Genomic DNA, 19,543 nt, shown 5'->3' on the forward strand with positions numbered 1-19,543 from the left:
CTGAGAGAGAGGGAGAGAGAGAGAGAAAGAGAGAGAAAGAGAGAGAGAGCAAGAGACAGAGACAGGCTGTTAGCTCCACACACACACACACACACACACACACACACACACACACACACGTTCCTGTTTATTAATGAAGAATTTGTAAAAACTTTAAAGGTCTACACATTAAAACTTGTGTATTTTGTGTACTGTTGTGTACATGTTGTGTTTTTGTCTGTATGTTTTCTTTGTGTGTACTTCCTTTTGTGGGGTTAGGGTTAGGTTTGTCTACTTGTGTTCTTTTGTCTATATGTTGTGTGGTTGTGTGTGCTTTTGTCTGGTTTTGTGGTTGTGTTATTTTGTGCAATTGTGTGTAGTTTTGTCTTATTGTGTTCTGTTTGTGTTTTGTGTAGTTGTCTGTCCATGTGCGTGAATAAACTGAGTTGTTTTGTCATATTTTGTGTGGTTTATGCTGTGATGTCTGTGTTTTTTGGACTGTTGTGTACTTGTGTGGTTTTGTGTGTTTGTGTGTACTTCTGTCTGTATGTTGTGTAGTTGTGTGCAGTTGTCTGTATTTTGTGAGGTTGTTGTGTACTTTTGTCTGTATGTTGTGTACATAGTTGTCTGTATGTTGTGTTGTTGTGTGTTATTATGTGTGATGTAGTGTAGTTATGTAAGTGTGGTTGTTGTGTACTTTAATGTTGGTGTGTGTAGTTATATGTTACAATGTGTATGTATGTGTTATTTTGTGTAGTTATTGTTGTGTCTTATTTTGTGTAGTTGTGTTTCCGCCCTCGTCTTATTTTGAAGGTTAATTGTGTTGTGTCTTATTCTGAAGGGTCAGACCGGAAAAGGCCGTTTGTGTGTGTGTGTGTGTGTGTGTGTGTGTGTGTGTGCGTGCGCGCGCGCGCGCGCTCGTGCATATGTGCGCGTGCGTGCCAGCCTGTGTGTATGTGTGTGTTAACGGTGAAAGGTGCGGCGCGCGGACCGTCCTCTCGCCGCCTGATTAGCTCCATCTGCTGCTCGTCGCGGACGTACGGACCGACCGCCTACCGAAGTGCCGCCAAGCCAGCTTCCAATGACACGTGAGTAGAGTCCAGTTGAGGGTCCGAGACCCGGACCGGGGCCCGTACTCTGGATCCGGGTCAAGAACCGGATGAAAGCCCGTTGAATTCAGCGGCTAAGCTAACGGGTTCCATTATCGGACAGCGTTAAACCGGGACTTAGTCGCCGTTAAACGGAGGGAAACGGCGCAGATTCGGCTCGGCGTTAATTATTATTTAGTTTCTTCGTTAACTAAAGCGTCACGATTCCGGATCTGGACGAACTTTCCCCCAACCGGGTCCTACAGGTGAGCAGGTCGGGTTCAGACCAGGGTCCGTTTAAAACCGGACCGTTTTAGACTAAACCGGACCAGGTTCGACAGCCCGGGTCTGTCAGAAATAAAACCCGAGTCAGATCCGGACTAATTACAACCAGGTTTTAATTCGGTTTGAAGTTCATTGACCAAAACACTGACCAGAAGGACGTGTGTAGTTGGAGCTGAACTCAGTTTGTTTTGAGATTTCACTTGTTTTAGACTCAAACTGAGTCAAACCCGGGTTTAGTCCACAAATAAGAATAAGAAATGAACTAAACCGTGTCAGAGGATCAGCTTCAGACCAGACCTGAACCTGGGATCCACCAGGACCAGGACCAGGACGAACCTGAAGAGGAACCAGATCATTCAGCAGGTCTGTATCTGGACTTAAACTAGAGTTGAACTAACATGATTCAAATGTAAAGGAACATTTAAACCCAGTCTGTGTCATTTAGTCTTAGTTTTATTTCATTGGTATAAATGAAGTGAACCCTTTCATGCACAGTGGTCACTCCAGTGGTCACTCCAGTGGTCAGTTCTTCTCCAGCTGTTCTCTGTATATTTTTATGGCTTTGGTTGTCTTAGTTCCATTTCAGCCAACACAGTGGACACTAATGCACCATCCCATAATAATCCACGGACATTCAGTCCATTACTGTAACTTTGCTGTTCTAGGTAAACCTGATCTGCACTGACATGTTGGAGTGGAAATCAGTTGCTAATTGTTTTTAGACTGTAATTAACAGTTTTCTTTAACAAAACGTTGTTTGTTTTTTTTGTTGCATATTATTTCCCTGAAGTCAGTAATAACTAGTATTAGAGTATACTAAAATGTGAGAAAATATCAGATTAGCGGCATTAAAAATGTTCTTATTTCATAGTTTTCACACATATCACTTTCTGTTATTGTGTTTTAAATACATGTTTCTTTGCTTTAAAAATTAAACACATGGTGTCCAGTTGAGTGGACGTTTCTGTAACTCCAATTACAAATTTTCAATCACACTGTTTTTTTGTTTCATGCCTAAAGAGGAATAAAAACACTCAGGAAAAAAAATAAAAACCTTGACTAAGGTTCTCAAAATTTATGCATCAGAGGGTTAAAGCAGCTGACATATGACAGTGTAGTTAATTAATCCATAATCAATCACAGATCAGCAGCTTCATAAACTGACTCAATTAGAAATAAAACATGAATCTGATTAAATCCAAATAATTTCATGTTCAACCTAAAGCTCGCTCCTGTTCATTTGTCATTAAACTAATGTCTGTATTTTATTAATCAAACACATCAGCTGGAGTCTTTGAAATGTAAAATAATGACACATTTTTTTACATTAATCATTTGACTTGAATTATTTTCCCATTTATTTCATTGTCTCTGGTTTTATTTGAGGTTTTTAATAATCGCCTACTCACACTGTAAAAAAAAAAAAAAAATGTAAAAAACAATATTATTCCAGCAGCAGGGGTGCTGAAAAAATACTGTTAAATAACGGAAAATAACCATTTCATAAAAATACAGTAATTTCCTTAATTAAAATACAGTTTTTTGCCCTAACTTTACATGAGATTTTGCATTTTTTTTTGGACTTTTTAATGTTTAATAAAGAATATTTACATGTATTAAAACAATCCAATTCCCTATAAATATAAATATAAATAATTTTCAGTGAGACTCAGTTGTCCAATCCACTGATAAAAACTGTATTTGGACAGTTTATCAGTGCTTATACATGTTATACATTCACAAAAATACATTTATTCAACATTTGTGTTGTGAAACCTCCTGTAATTACACAAGATATTTGTCAGTGAACAAACAAGTCTGGTTCAACTGACAGAACTAATACTTCTGTTACCGTTAATTGTCAGTAATTTTATCTCGTTTTATTTACTTATTTTTTACAGTATTAAACTTTGAATTAATAGTTTAATCTCATAAATAGAAAATATATATTTGTGAAATTACAATACATTCGTAAATGTATTTTAACTGTATTTTTCTGTGAAAAAAGTTTTTTCATTTTATTTTACATTTGACATGTAAAATCAGTCTGTTTTTGGAATTTCACTGACATTTTCCTGTATCTTAAAAATGCAAAAAAAATTTGTAAAATAAACAGTAAAAATTCTGTTAAATTACAGATATTTTTTACAGTGCAGTGTTTGAAGCTTAATCAGGTTTTTCTGAAGTTTTTTGAACTTATTTCCTCTGCTTATACTGTTTGGACTCCAGTGTTTTTAGATCCAGGTCAGTCTGAGTTGCTTTATCCACAGTTAACTCAATGAATGAGAATTATTAACCAGTGAACCTGACACCTGGTCAGGTGAGCAACAGGTGACGGTCGTCCTTTAGTCTGAGATGACGTCACACAGGCCTGAGTGGTTTAGGAAGGGTTTAGTAGGAGCAACACTCTGCTAATGTCTGGTCTAAAGTTGAAAAATATAGCATATCTAATCTAAAAGTAATGAAAAAATAACTATAACATTTCTAAGTGTAATTACATTTTTTGAACATGTCAATCGTAATTTAGAATTTGTTGTAAATTTGATCATTTTATTTGGAAAATTTCATATCCCCCCCCCCCCCCTCTCTGTCAGTGTGATGTAAAGCGATGCTCTCTCGGCCATCATGGCCAGTGTCACTCTGCGGTACTTCTGCTATGGCTGCCTCGTCACCTCGGCCACCTGGTCCGTCCTCCTCTTCCTCTACTTCTCTCTGGGGCCGGATCCCGGCCGTGGGCGGATCCCCCTGCAGCACCGCAGCCAGCCAATCACAAAGGGCGTGGCCGACCGGAAGGCGGGGCGTCGGCCTCTGCCTCTGCCGGCCCATAAGGGGGTGGAGCTATCCCCAGAGATGGGTGAGTGACGGGTCAGAGGGAACGTAGAACACCAAGTAAACAGTCGTATACGTTTGATTTTCAACAGTTGACTGTTCTGTTATCGTTTCATTAATTCAGTGATGTAAAATAAAACTAATGGATGGCTCATCTCAGAAACCAGTAGAAAGTCCAGGTATATGCGTGACTGGTTTGTGTGCAACGTGCTTCTGTGTTCAGGTATGATCTTCAACGAGGCGGATCAGGAGGTCCGAGACACCGGGTACCATCGACACGCCTTCAACGTCCTCATCTCCAACAGACTGGGATCCCACAGAGAGCTGCCCGACACCAGAGACGCCCAGTAAGGAACCCCCCCGCCCAAGGACCGCTTCAGACCGGGTCCACTGTCATTGGGTCTGAGTCAGGACCAGCCAGAGCCAGGCAGACTTCACCACAAAACATGACCAGTTTAGTCCAGGAAAGTTCTGGGTTTAGACCAGGTGTGTCAGACTCCTTTTAGTTCAGTTCCACATTCAGCCTCATATGAAGTAAAGTGGGCCGGACCAGGAAAATAACATAAATAATAGGTTAAGACAGTGTTTTTCAACCTTGGGGTCTGGACCCCACATGGCGTCGCCTGAAATTTCTAGCAATTGATAAAAAAAAGAAAAGAAAAAAAAAAGCTTACTAATAAAAATATATGGTGAGTTGAGAGACAATCACAATACATAAAACACAAGACAAACTCTGAAGCTGAAACTGAAGCACCGCACTGCAAAAATCTAAATCTTACCAAGCGTATTTTTGTCATTTCTAGTCAAAATATCTCGTCACACTTAAAATAAGACATAATCACCTAAAGAGTAAATTTTAAGTGAGATATAAGAACTTATTTTTAGACAATAGATATTGAAAATCTTATCAAGATCATTTTCACTTGTTCCACTGGCAGATTTTTTTGCTTAATTCAAGATCTTTTTTGCTTAATTTAAACAAAAAAACTGTGTACATCTATACATTATATAGATTAAATGTCCTCTAAAATTAACATTTATTTGCAACATAGTACAGCAAACTATTACATGATCAAAAACATTAATTTTAGCCAAAAAAATAAAATTTCTCCCTTTTGAATGTCTGGGGTCACCAGAAGTTTGTGATGTTAAAATGGGGTCATGAGCCAAAAAAGGTTGGAAACCACTGGGTTAAGAACTTATAAATAATATCAACACCAAAGTTTTCTCTTATGTTTTTGGGTGAAAAAAGTAAAATTCCATAATGAAAATGTTTACATCTACGAACTGTTCTTGAACATAACTTGAACAACCTGAAAATAAGTGACATTTTAACAATATTACACCTTAGTCTGTCATTTATACATGTGCATCACAACTTACAGATCACAGTGGATCTGCAAATACATACAATATTTAGTAACAGGCAGAGTATTGGTAAAATTCTACATACTTCTCTTAAGACATTTCATATTGTTCATATTTGTTCAGGTTATTCACTTTTTTTGTAGAAGGATAGTCTGTAAATATAACCATTTTTGTGTTAATTTTACCTTTTTTTTTAACACTAAAACAAAGACAAAAAAATATTCATAGGTTGTTATGATTGTATTTTCCTGGTCTGACCCACTTCAGATTGAATTGACCTAAAATGATTTTCACATCCTTAATTGTTAATATCTTCATTATAATTTTTGCATTTCACAAATTCATCTGAGGGGCCGGACTGGACCCTTTGGTGGGCTGGTTTTGGCCCCCAGGCCGCATGTTTGACACCTGTGATTTAGACTACATCTCCTCCTCCTCCCTCTTTCTTCTTCTTTTTCTTGTACAGGTGACTCCATATTTCAGTGTTCATCTGTTTTACAGTTGGAGGTCATAGGTCAGAGGAGGAATGTGCTGACTTAAGGTCATTGAAGTTAACGTCAGCACTGATTCTTTAACCTTTAACTAAAATGACATGTTGACTGAACCTGAAGAAAACTAAAACATCTTGGTTCATTATTTTCTTTTTTGTGCACAGATTGCGAGTTAATCAGAAATCAATTTGACTTTTTTATTTTACAAAATTCATTTTAATGTAGTGATTGAGATTATTTAAGTCACAGGTGTCAAACATGCGGCCCTGGGGGCCAAATCCGGCCCACCAAAGGATCCAATTTGGCCTATGGGATAAGTTTGTGAAATGCAAAAATTGTACTGAAGATATTAACAGTCATGGATGTTAAAATCATATTGGGCCAATTCAATCTCAGTTAGGTCAGACCAGAAAAATACTATCGTAATAACCTATAAATAATGAAAAAAGATATTTTTTTCTCTTTATTTTAGTGTAAATAAAGTAAATTTACACAAAAATGTTTACATTTACAGACTAGCCTTTTACAAAAAATGTGAATAACCTGAACAAATAAGAACAGCCTGAAATGTCTTAAGAGAAGTATGTGGAATTTTACCAATATTCTGCCTGTTATCAAATGTTTTGTGTATTTGTAGATCCACTGTGATCTGTAAGTTATAATGTACAGGTATAAATGATAGACTATGGTGCAGTATTGTTAAAATGTCACTTATTTTTCTTCAGAATTTTCAGGTTCATGTATTTTTATGTTATGTTAGAGTACAGTTCGTAGATGTAAACCTTTTTTATTACGAAATGTTGATTTTTTCACTCAAAAACAGAGAAAACTATGGCTTGATATTATTTCTAAGTTTTTATCCTATTATTTTACTGGTTTGGCCCACTATATATCATATTAGGCTGTATGTGGCCCCTCAACTAAAATGAGTTTGACAGCCCTGATTTAAGTGATTTAAGTTGGGATTGAAGGAATGGGTTCAAATATAAAGGCTGAACTGATTTGAGGAGGACCAGGTCTAAGTATGTTGGCTTTAGTTGTTCTGTCGTGTTGTTGTGTTTGAGCTCGTCCTATCGATGTATTTACCAGTGACTGAATCTGATGCAGTGATGTTTTGTGGTGTCACTGTTAATATTCCTGTTTAGTGCTTAAGCATTGACATTAAAGTTTCTACAGTAAAACTTTGGTCAATATAGACATGTTATACCTCATTATAAAGCTTAGATTCTCCACAGTTGAGTCTCTAAGTATATTTTACAGTTTTCCTGAACAACAAACATAACAAAAGAATCCCCTGGGTAGTCATCACAGATAATGGAACTAGTGGATGTAGTTCAGGTCGTATTTTATCCACAAACTAAAAAAGGAAATATTCTGAAACCAGAGATTATTACCTTTAAATGAGGCATCTTTGCTTAATTTAGTCACTGTGGTTCTTCAGTTCTAAGCTTTGGAACTTGGTAAATTGGAGGAAATGAACACTAATTAGGTGGAAGGAACAGGTTAACCTCACATGAACCTAACTGTTGCATGTCGTAGACAGATGTCGTCTATAAAACACATCTACGTTGGTCCATTTGTTTTAATCTCAATTCGACTCTTTAAATTCAAAGATGATTTTCACAGGTTTATCTGAATTTTTGCACTTTTAAACTCTTGAGGGTCGCAAACATGACAACGTGAGTTTTCAGTTTTATGACATGACTCTGTTAATGTGACTCTGATACTTGTTTTATGACGATAAAATGTCCCAACGTGGGGTTTAATGAGGGGGACATGATTCAGATCCAGTGTATGAGTATGGGTGTGTATTGGTAAGAATCTGGCAAAATGATAAAAATCACAATACTAGGTTCACGATATGATATATCACAGTATATCGTGATACTGTTAAAAAGGCAATTTTTTTTATTGGTTTTGTTTCTTTTTTTAAATGGTTATTTCTTTGAAGAATTGAATTACAGCAGAAATCTGCACAAATACTGAACACATTTTTATTTGATCAGAACAGGATCTAATGTTATATCACAACATTTTTCTAATTCTCCTAGTTTCCAAAGGAATTACCATCTGTTTCTCAAACAATAAAAAGTGCTTTTAGGATGCTTCAAATAACCATTATTTAATAAAACAGTGTTAAATAATAATAAATAAGATATAGACAATAAAGAAAACCAAAAAACAAAAATGAACCTCCGCTGTATCTGCATTTGAATAGATACCTAAAAATATCCATACTTTACTTTTTCATGTCAATACAGTATTGTGTAATGAAATATCGTGATATATTACAGAACCGATGTTTTCGAACACACCTAGTGGCCTAGTTTATTCCAAGTTATACATTGACTCGGGCGACAGTTTTCTCCCATGATGCTTCTCTCCTTAGCAGCAGCAGTGTTGCCTTTTCTTTTTTGATTATTTTCTTGAAGAATTTAATTACAGCAGAAATCTGCACAAAGACTAAACACATTTTTATTTGATCAGAACAGGATCTAATGTTATATTACAAAATGTTCCTGTGTTCAAACTGAAATCATATTTTACAGACATTACAGTTCAAGATCTGTTCAAATGTTCGTATTCTATTAGTTCAGAACTAACATAACATTATTTTTGTGCAATCCCAATAAAGGAGCTAACATTATTTAATAAAAGAGTGTTAAATAAGAATAAATAAAATATAAAGAAAAAAGAAAAACAAAAATGAACTTTCACAATATCTGCTTTTGAATAAATCCCTAAAAATATCAATGCAGTACTTTTTTATATCGATACAGTTTTGTGAAATGAAATATCGCGATATATTGCAGAACAGACATTTTCATACACCCCTGGTTCTTCAACCGATTCCACCTGACTGCTCCTCATCTGTCCAGGTGTCGTGATAAGGCATATCCAGCGGTTCTACCTTCTGCCAGCGTAGTCATCTGTTTTTTCAATGAGGCGTTCTCCGCCCTGTTGAGGACCATCCACAGTGTGTTGGACCGAACGCCCACCTACCTGCTGCACGAGATCATCCTGGTGGACGACCACAGCGAGCTCGGTAAATGCCGTAAACCAGAGCCCCATCCGCCCTGCCACTGCCGCCGCCTGTGTTTTCAGATGCTGTGATGTGCTGCTGTTTGTGTTTAGATGAGCTGAAGGATGACTTGGAACGCTACGTCCACGACGAGCTGCAGGGGAAGGTCAAACTGGTGAGGAACGACAAGAGGGAAGGACTCATCAGAGGACGCATGATAGGAGCCTCGCACGCCACCGGTAAGGCTGTTTATTCACTATCATTATCACTCCCTACTAGGGCTGGGTATCATGGCCAATTTCCTTAATTGATTTGATTTCGATTCATAAAGTTCTGAATGGATTAACTTCGATTCGATTCGGTTCAGTATTAATTGGTTGATTCAGATTCATTTAGTGATACCAAAGTACAATTTCAAGTTGTAACTTGATTATTTGACTACTGCAGCCATGCAACACAGAATCAATAGATATTAGAAAGGAAATAAATGGAAATAAATCTGACATTTCAGCAGTAAACAGATGAATCTGCTCTGAAATAATGAACAGGACACAAACATGTCCATGTTTCTATAGAACAGACTTCTTCTTCATCTTTATTCTGTTTTATACCTGGTGCTTCCAGCCTTAAGGCTCATTACGGTCACCCTGGGGCACTGACACCAGTTTGACCCCTGAAACAGAAGCATGTTGGGCCCTTGATACAAGAAACTCACTGGAAGGGGAGGGTGGGCGGAGCTTTGTGATTTCCGCTTTACTATTCCTGTAACTCCACCCTCAGCTACAGGTGATCCAAGTTAATATTTCTAGAACAACTGGCTTCTGCGACCCGCCTCCGCCGGCCAGTTCCTCCACACTGTGGGTTCCAGTTTGAGGGCAGGAGGACCTCCCAATGAGGGGTTTTCCCCACCCTTCCTCCCACTGAGGGGTTTTCCCCACCCTTCCTCCACAATCCTCCCACACCAGAACTGTCGCGAGCACGACCAAGACGAGGGGTTCGCGAGATGGACCCGGCCGTGCTTCCACGTCGGCGGTTTCCGGGTCATTTACTCGTAGTCCTGCTCTGAAAAAATTGATCTCATCCACCATTAATCGATTACACAAAATTAAAAAGAAATCGATCAAATCGATTTTTTTTTTTTTACCCAGCCCCACTGATGATGTTGTTCCTGGACCAGGTGAGGTACTGGTCTGATGTTGTTGTTGTTCCTGGTCCAGCTGAGATACTGGTCTTATGTTGTTCCTGGTCCAGGTGAGGTGCTGGTCTTTCTGGACAGCCACTGTGAGGTGAACCAGGCGTGGCTGCAGCCTCTTCTGGCGCCCATCCAGAAGGACCGTCGGACCGTCGTCTGTCCCGTCATCGACATTATCTCGGCGGACACGTTGGCCTACTCACCCTCGCCAATTGTCCGTGGGGGGTTCAACTGGGGTCTGCACTTCAAGTGGGACCCAGTTCCCCCCGCCGAGCTCAGCGGACCCGAAGGAGCCGCCGGACCAATCAGGTACCAGATCACCGATTGATCGAACACGTGGGGTTACACCCAGGTGTCACATGACCAGGAAAAACTGGGAATGTCATAAAATTACAAAAAATAAAATAAAATCATTGGTTTTGTAAAAGTGGTGGAAATGTAGGTTTTATGGATCTGCTGGTGGTCTGCTCCCCCTCAGATCTCCCACCATGGCAGGGGGCCTGTTCGCCATGAACAGGAAGTACTTCAATGAACTGGGCCAATACGATGCTGGCATGGACATCTGGGGCGGAGAAAACCTGGAGATCTCCTTCAGGGTGAGACAGACACAGTAACACAGTTTAACATGGTGTCAGTGAATGCGTCACAGTTTAACCCAGTGTTAATTTAACCCAGTGTCAGTGAGTGCAACACAGATTAACCCAGTGTCAGTGAATGTGTCACAGTTTAACCCAGTGTTAGTGAATGCGTCACGGTTTAATGCAGTGTTAATTTAACCCAGCATCAGTGAATGTGTCACAGATTACCCCAGGGTCAGTGAATGTGTCACAGATTACCCCAGGGTCATTGAATGTGTCACAGATTACCCCAAGGTCAGTAAAAGTGTCACAGTTTAACCCAGTGTCAGTGAATGTGTCACAGTTTAACCCAGTGTCTGTGAATGTGTCACAGTTTAACCCAGTGCCTGTGAATGCACCGTGTCTCCTCCAGATCTGGATGTGTGGCGGTCAGCTGATCATCGTTCCCTGCTCCAGAGTTGGTCACATCTTCAGGAAGCGGCGTCCATATGGGTCACCTGGAGGACAGGACACCATGGCCCACAATTCACTGCGGCTGGCGCACGTCTGGATGGACGAGTACAAGGTAGGACCATATGTCACACACTGACATGTCCACAGACAGGTCAATAAGCAGGGCTCCAGACTGCGACCAGTTTGGTCACATTTATGACTATTTTTCAAGACAGTGTGACTTAAATTTAAACTAGGTGCACCAGCTTGACTTCAAAAACACAAGTTTTTTTTTTTTCCAATTCATCAACTTAAATCATATGAACCACCTTATCCCTTTAGAGGACACTCATAGAAATACTCTGAAATTCAGAATTTCAACCATAGTGTGTTATTGGAGGACCTAACAAGACTTTATCACTTTTGTGAAAATTTAAAATGTTTTTATTGTTATGTAGAAAATCAAAGTTAATGAAGCTTTATATATATATATATATATATATATATATATATATATATATATATATATACTATATTTGGTTCTTTACCCATAAGTGTGTGTGTGTGTGTGTGTGGGGGGGGGGGGGGGTAAATAAATTAAAAGATACAAGAAAAAATATAAGAAAAACATGTAAGGTGAGGAACATGTATTTAAGTACATTAGAACACACTAGACCTTACAGACCCTGGAGACCACATTGGACCTTACAGACCCTGGAGACCACATTGGACCTTACAGACCCTGGAGACCACATTAGACCTTACAGACCCTGGAGACCACATTAGACCTTACAGACCCTGGAGACCACATTAGACCTTACAGACCCTGGAGACCACATTAGACCTTACAGACCCTGGAGACCACATTAGACCTTACAGACCCTGGAGACCACATTGGACCTTACAGACCCTGGAGACCACATTGGACCTTACAGACCCTGGAGACCACATTGGACCTTACAGACCCTGGAGACCACATTGGACCTTACAGACCCTGGAGACCACATTAGACCTTACAGACCCTGGAGACCACATTAGACCTTACAGACCCTGGAGACCACATTAGACCTTACAGACCCTGGAGACCACATTGGACCTTACAGACCCTGGAGACCACATTGGACCTTACAGACCCTGGAGCCTTGGCGGAGGTCTGCGCTCTCCGAGTGCTTTTCTAGTTTTTGTTGTAATGTGAATCATTTTTCTTCAGTAAATAGTTCAGCTTTTCAAAGAAGTCTCGCGTCAATGACTCCAGCTCAAGAACTGGACACAAAATGGAGTGTTAAGAAACTACACCTACGAACTTACTACAGAATATATGTTGAGTTGACAGAGCCAATCCCAGTCCACATCAGACAAACTGTGGTTGTGAAACTGCAGCACTGTGGTTCTGTTTCTCTGTGGTTCTGTTTCTCTGTCAAATGTTCATTGTGGTCGGTTTCAGATGCTGCAGCTCTTTCATAGTTTGAGTTCTTGTTTGTTCAGTATTCATTTGCTGCTGATTAGACCTGTGGTGGACATCTGTCCTGTGTCCGTCCATCCTCAGGTCAGTCTGGACTCATGTTGTGCTGGTCTTCACATGTCCACTCTGGTCCTACCTGTGTCCTCAGGAGCAGTACCTGTCTCTGCGTCCGGAGCTTCGTGGACGTGGTTTTGGGGACATCAGTGAGCGTTTGTCTCTCAGGAAGCGTCTTCAGTGTCAGTCCTTTAAATGGTACCTGGACACCGTTTACCCCGAGATGCAGACGGTCGCCAATGGCAACAAGCAGCAGCCACTGTTCATCAACAAAGGACTGAGACGACCCAAAGTCCTGCAGAGAGGACGGGTACTGACCTCTGACCTCCTTCACCAGGGTTCAGTGAAGCTAATGTTAGCGATGGTTTTACTACAGATGCAGAGCAAATAAAAACATGGGTTTGTTTTGGAAAAGCTTGGCACTAAAAAAATAAAAGATCAGATATATTTTCATTATTAACTAACTGAGGCTACAACTGTTTTCTCAAAAGACGCAGTTTTTAAGTTTCGAACTTAAAGTGATTTCACTGCAGTCTAAATGAACTGAAAACTACACTTAGCTCACTAGCTACTGGTAACTGCTGTTAGCTCACTGTGCTGCTTTTAGCTGCTATTTCATTATTAGCTAATTTTGGCTCAGGTTGGTACATTAGCAGATGTTAGCTGCTTTTAGAACACCTGTCTATGTTAGCAGCTGTAAATCTGTTAGCTAATCTTAGCTACTTTTAGAAAACAATGGTTAGCTCCTGTTCACACAATAGCTATTGTTAGCTGCTGTTAGCTCACTGTGCTGCTGTTAGCTGCTATTTCATTATTAGCTAATGTTGGCTCAGGTTGGCGCACTAGCAAATGTTAGCTGCTTTTAGAACGCCTGTCTATGTTAGCAGCTGTAAATGTGTTAGCTAATATTAGCTGCTTTTAGAAAACAAGGGTTAGCTCCTGTTCACACAGTAGCTATTGTTAGCTGCTGGTAGCTCACTGTGCTGCTGTTAGATTGTTAGCTACTGTTAGCAAACTAATGTTGGCACCTATTCACATGTTAGCCGCTCTTAGCCTGCTACCCTCATGTTAGCTGATTAGGTTGACATGAGGGTGCACATATTTGATCATAATTTAATCTGACCCAAACCAAACTCACATTTCTGTTCATGGTCTTTAAATGTATAAACTTGACATGGTTTTTCACACCTGTAGAGTTCACTCTCCTGTTTCTACAACAGATCAGATGGAGATGGAACTGAAGTGTTTGTGTCCTGATTGTGTTTCAGCTTCGTAACCTAGCAACAGGCCGTTGTCTGGTGGCTCAGGGTCGGGCCAGTCAGAAGGGCGGGGCCGTCGTCCTCAGACCATGTGACCCCAGAGACCCTGAACAGGTGACGCCAGCTTTTTTTCACCATTTCTGTTTTTTGGGTTTTTTATTTTTTTTGCTACAGTGGGTTTTAAATGAGTGACTTCGAATCATTTTGTCTTTATTTTTTTTCCTGTTTTTATGAGTTTAATATTTCCTGTGTTCTTTTCATTCCTTTTAACACTGTCCTGTCATTGCCATCATTGTGTAACTGACCCTGGGCTTTATCCAACAGGTTTGTTACCATCCCCCCACACAACCCCCAGTTATGCCAGTATTTACATTTACAAACTATCCAAACAAAAAGGATGTGAATAACCTGAAAAAAAATGGAATTTGTTAAGAAATATGAGTAAAATTTGATTAATATTATGCCTCAATTTATCATTTATACATATGCGTTATAGGTCAAATCTACAAAGGCACAAAACATTTAAGAACAGGCAGAATATTGTTAAAATTGCACTGAATTTTCATTAGACATTTCAGGTTGTTCATATTTGTTCAAGTTATTCACATTTTAAAAGATCGTTTGTTAATGTAAACATTTTCATAATTTAATGCTTTTTGCACTAAATCCGAGAGAAAAAATTGGTGTTGTCATTATTTATAGGGTATTATATTATTTTTGAGTTTGATGCCCTAACGTGCACTTTGTAAATTCATCCCACGGGCCAGACTGGAAACTTTGGCACAAGGTTAATATCATTGATGAAAACTAACGAAATGGCAAAAACTAGAATTGAAAAAACATTTTTGTTAGCTGAAATAAATAAAAACTATAATTAAAAAAAAAACAAAAAACTAATTGAAACTGTATTGTGTGTTCACAAAACGAACTAAAACTTTAAAAATTATGGATAAAATTCCCTTCGTTTTTGTTTTTGTCAATGTCGGATTGATATGAAATCAATTTATTTCACTCTAGCAATTTTAGCTGCTGGTACCATATGATATTTAAGGGTCCATCACTTGTGTTCACTTGTGGTTTCCAGTCGTCTTCTGGTCCCCACTCTACCTGGAAGCATGGAGACTAAAGTTGGGAGAAAGCAGCAGAGTCCTGTCTGGGATTTATTTGAATACGACGACAGAGAAGAAGAGAAAAGAGACGATAAAACTAAACTAAAACTAAGCATTTAGAAAAAAATGAAAACTAATAAAAACTAGCAAACCTGCTCTAAAAACTAATTAAAACGAACTGAATTAGAGAAAAAAAGTCAAAACTAAATAAAACTAAACTAGAATGAAAATCCAAAACTATTATAACCTTGCTTTGGCGGGCCGGTTTTGGCCCCCGGGCCTCATGTTTGATACCTGTGCACTAAGACATCTCAGAGAAACTGAGAAGCAGACACCAAAAAGGTGCATAATATACATTATATAGCCTAAACGTGGTTTAAAATTAACGTTTATTTGCAACATAGTATAGCAAACTATTACATGATCAAAAACAAATTAATTTTACCCAAAAAAATTTCTGTTTTGAATGTATGGGGTCACCAGAAATTTATGATGTTAAAATGGGGTCACGAGCCAGAAAAGGTTTGGAACCACTGCTCTAGAGGGTCACGGGGGCGGAGCCTATCCCAGCAACCTCTGGGCGAAGGTGGGGTTCACCCTGGACAAGTTGCCAGCTCATTACAGGCTGAACATATAGAGATCAAACAACCAATCACTGTCACGTTCACATGTATGGGCAATTTAGGTTAACCAATTAGTGCATGCCTTTAGATGGTGGGAGGGAGCTGGAGTACCGAAGAGAACCCATGCAAACACGGGGAGAACACGCAAACTCCAAACACAAAGGCCCCTGGGTGGAATCGAACCCAGGACCTTCTTTTTTTTTTTTTTTAAAGAATATATTTATTAAATTTTCAGTTTTTAGTAGAGGGGTTTATTAGAAGTCCAGTGTAGCAGTATGTTCTTTCGGGCACAGAATGTTAAAATATTATATCGTTTCCTATTATGTTTTGTACTGATACACCTATTTGGTAAAGCCAAGGAGAAGAGAGAGAGGATCAAAATCAATGGGTTTTGAGAATTTTTCTAATTTCCAGTAGGACAGACTCCCACTATCCCTGAGTGTTGGGGCATGACCAGAGACAATGTGTGAGGCTGCCCTCATATATTCTACATTTAGAACATTGGAGAAGAGCCCGGTTTACATTTAGATAAACGGTTTGGTGCCAGGTGGGCTCTATGTAACGGTTTAAGTTGTGAAGCCCAAGAACGATCGCAGATAGTAATTTTTTTTGGCCGCATTCCAAATTTCCCTCCACATGTCTTGTGTGATATCAATATCCATTTCTCTTCCCCATGAGTGGGCCAAAATAGGAGAATCAAGCTTACAGTGACCTTTCAGAGTTTTATAGCACATACTAATGCTGCGTTTCCACTACATGGAACCGGCTCAACTCAGGTACCAGGTCCTATTCCTGAAAACCGTTTCCATTACAGGATACTCCCCACTTTACAGTACCTGGACATCATAGCGATGCGGCGTGTTACTTCCGTGTTGTCTGCTCAGAGAGTCGCAGATAAACTCAATGTCTGAAACCTCATTGTCCTTCATTAACGATGTTTCTTTTTTAACAAAGTCTCTTATCTGAAAAAAAGCGAAAAAGATTGTTTTTCCCTATTCCAAAGACTTCGACAACTTGGTCAAATGACATGAGAATTCCTTCCTTAAAAAGACAACCGGAAGTGGAAATACCTTTAATTACCCAGTCCTTAAAACCTGAATCTAGCACACCTGGAAGAAAGTCCAGATTATTGACTATAGGGGTGTAGGGGGAGGTTTTCCCAGTTCTCCCTTCAATGTGATGGGCCATTCACCAAGCTCTGACTGTATTAACAATTATTGGGTTATTACAAAATTTATTTACCATTTTCATATTTTTCAAAAAGAGCAAGCTTTTAAGAGGGCATCCTATTATATAATGCATGTTCTGTGTCCGTCCGATCAATGTCCTGATGTTGCAGCACAGGAGGGCGTTTGTACCGGTTTTCCTCAGCTTTCACAGGCCCGATCTCCGCCAAACTCACCAAATGAATGGGAACATTCCCTGACTATCTACTAGGCACAGTTTTATGTCCGTATTCAGATGTTGTGAGGTATGCTGGGACATTTTAGCCTCTCGTGCTGTCATACAATAGGACCATGGGTACAATGCTGCTAGTTCACATAATGAGGCTTCTATGTCCAGCCTCACTGCAGATTAGTGTTCACATATCCACTCTCGGGTATATAATAAAAGTGAACTCACCTGATATTTTTTCAGATCTGGAAGATCCAGGCCTCCATATGATTTAAAATATGGGAACCCAGGACTTTCCTGCTGTGAGGCGCCACTATGCTGCCCAACCATAGTTCAAGAGTTTATTTGTACTTTAAGATGTTTTCTTTTTTTTTTTTTACACAATAATAGTTTTATTGATTATTTGATAATAATGAAGTCAAAACCCACAAATATTTCCTGTTGGATTTACAGTGAATCGATCAATAATGATACGAGTGCTGTTCAATAAGGTCATGGCCTCACCCAGAAATACTGAGTAAAAATCAAATGCATTGGTCCGTGTCAATGGTGATGGGATAGTGATGCTTGAACATCGATGGACCAAGTGCATTGCTGTAAATGGAGATTATGTTGAAAAATAAAATATAAATTATCAGTCTGTGTTGTTCTGTTCTGGGTGAGGCCATGAACTTATTGAACAGCCCTCGTATCAATCAATAATGACTCTGTGGTTCTTTGTATCCCTAATGAGTTCAAGTCAGTCTTATGTCTTCTTTGTTGGTCATTTGTTTGCGTTGTCACGGTAACATCACCTTACGTTTGGTGACGTCCCGTTGGTGTCAGAGGACTGATGGGGTCATGTGACCTGTGTGTGCAGGACTGGGCCTACGACGAGGAGGGTCAGCTGGTCTTGGCCGGTCTGCTGTGTCTGGATGTGTCCGAGATCAGGACGTTCGACCCCCCCAGGCTGATGAAGTGCCACGGCTCAGGGGGGTCGCAGCAGTGGAGTCTGGGGGTGAGATGATGTCATATCTGTCCTGCTTTCTGATTGGCTCTCAGCTTCAAACTGGCTGTGAGCTTTAAAGTCGTCTTAAATGTCTGTTCTCTGATTGGCTGTCATGTCTTCTTCCTGCTCTCTGATTGGCTGTGAGCTTTAAAGTCGTCTTAAATGTCTGCTCTCTGATTGGCTGTCATGTCTTCTTCCTGCTCTCTGATTGGCTGTCTCCATCTGCAGAGGTCCAATCGTCTCTACCAGGTCTCTGTCGGTCAGTGTCTCGCCGTCGCTCAGCCCATCGGGCCCAAAGGCTACGTTGCCATGGCGATCTGTGACGCCTCGGAGACGCAGCAGTGGCAGCTGGAGGGCTGATGACGCCGCGGCGATGTGATGACATCACAGAGACAATCAGCTCAGGACGGTTTCCTGCCCTGGAGGGCGTGAACCTGAGGTTAAATGTGATTCTGTTAATGTTTACAATCAGACTGAACATCATCATCATCACTTCTACAGGACACATGTGGTGACCTTTGACCCCCTCAGTGACAGTATTACGGTTTTTAAAGCTTGTGTTTGTGTTGTTTTATCATCAATAAATCTTTAACGATAATGACATGAAGGTGTGGCCTTTTCAGGGTCGTGTGCTCTGGGTTCAGTCTTTCAGGCTCAGACTCAATCTGTCCAGATGTTTTTGGCGTTTCCATCGGAGTCGATCAATGTGAACAAAGTACCAACGAAGAAAAGTACGTATAAATCTACTTAAACTACACAAAGGAAGGAAACAAAAAAAAAATGTTTACACACTTGGGATATAGAGGGTCCGCACGTGACGTCACCGCTAGTGGAAGTCACCGCAGTTCTGCCCACTGAGTGGCAGAAAGAGGGAGATGAGTGACAGCGTTGGCTTCAAGTCATTATTTTACTGGTTCAGGCCTGCGTGAGATCAAATGGGGCTAATTTAAAAAAATTATGTGGAAAAAATTTAAGTGAAAAAAATAGCATTACACTGAAAATATTTACATTAACAAAAGTATTCTTTCACATTAAAATGCAAATAAATACATAAATAAAAACAAAGATGAACATCCTGAAATGTTCAACTGTAACAATATTCTGCCTGTTCCTAAATGTTTGGTGCATTTATGGATCCAATGGGATCTGGAGTTGTGTTAATAATAACAGATGGAATGTTGTAGAAATTGTTCAAATTTTAGTTCCAAACTCCAAAATTTGAACAATATTCTGCCTGTTACCAAATGTTAATGGAACATTTTGTGTAAATGTACATGTAGAAATAATAAGTCCAGGCAGAATATTTTTAAAATTGCACAGTTTTTTCAAATGAAATGTCTGTTTTTTCAGGTTATTCACATCTTTTTTGTAAAAAGTAAATATTTTCAT

General features: G+C 39.6%; 1 protein-coding gene across 3 annotated transcripts; it reads left to right on the forward strand.

Moving 5' to 3' along the window:
* The first annotated feature begins 923 nt into the window (after nucleotides 1–923).
* LOC115411464 (polypeptide N-acetylgalactosaminyltransferase 11-like) lies at nucleotides 924–18,758 on the forward strand. Of its 3 annotated transcripts, none has more exons than XM_030123597.1 (12): nucleotides 924–1,067; nucleotides 3,947–4,206; nucleotides 4,405–4,528; nucleotides 8,920–9,086; nucleotides 9,176–9,301; nucleotides 10,314–10,563; nucleotides 10,733–10,850; nucleotides 11,245–11,397; nucleotides 12,875–13,090; nucleotides 14,049–14,153; nucleotides 18,026–18,163; nucleotides 18,383–18,758. In XM_030123597.1, exons 2-12 carry the CDS (start codon nucleotides 3,978–3,980, stop codon nucleotides 18,512–18,514), a joined length of 1,758 nt encoding a protein of 585 aa, XP_029979457.1. In that variant the 5' UTR covers nucleotides 924–1,067; nucleotides 3,947–3,977; the 3' UTR covers nucleotides 18,515–18,758. The 3 variants fall into 3 exon arrangements, with proteins under 3 accessions (XP_029979457.1, XP_029979459.1, XP_029979458.1); XM_030123599.1 differs by lacking the exon at nucleotides 924–1,067 and adding an exon at nucleotides 1,085–1,333; XM_030123598.1 differs by lacking the exon at nucleotides 924–1,067 and adding an exon at nucleotides 1,346–1,715.
* The last annotated feature ends 785 nt before the right edge of the window (nucleotides 18,759–19,543 follow it).

The sequence above is a fragment of the Sphaeramia orbicularis genome, chromosome 20 (genome assembly GCF_902148855.1).
Source record: "Sphaeramia orbicularis chromosome 20, fSphaOr1.1, whole genome shotgun sequence".
Taxonomy (NCBI): Eukaryota; Metazoa; Chordata; class Actinopteri; order Kurtiformes; family Apogonidae; genus Sphaeramia; species Sphaeramia orbicularis.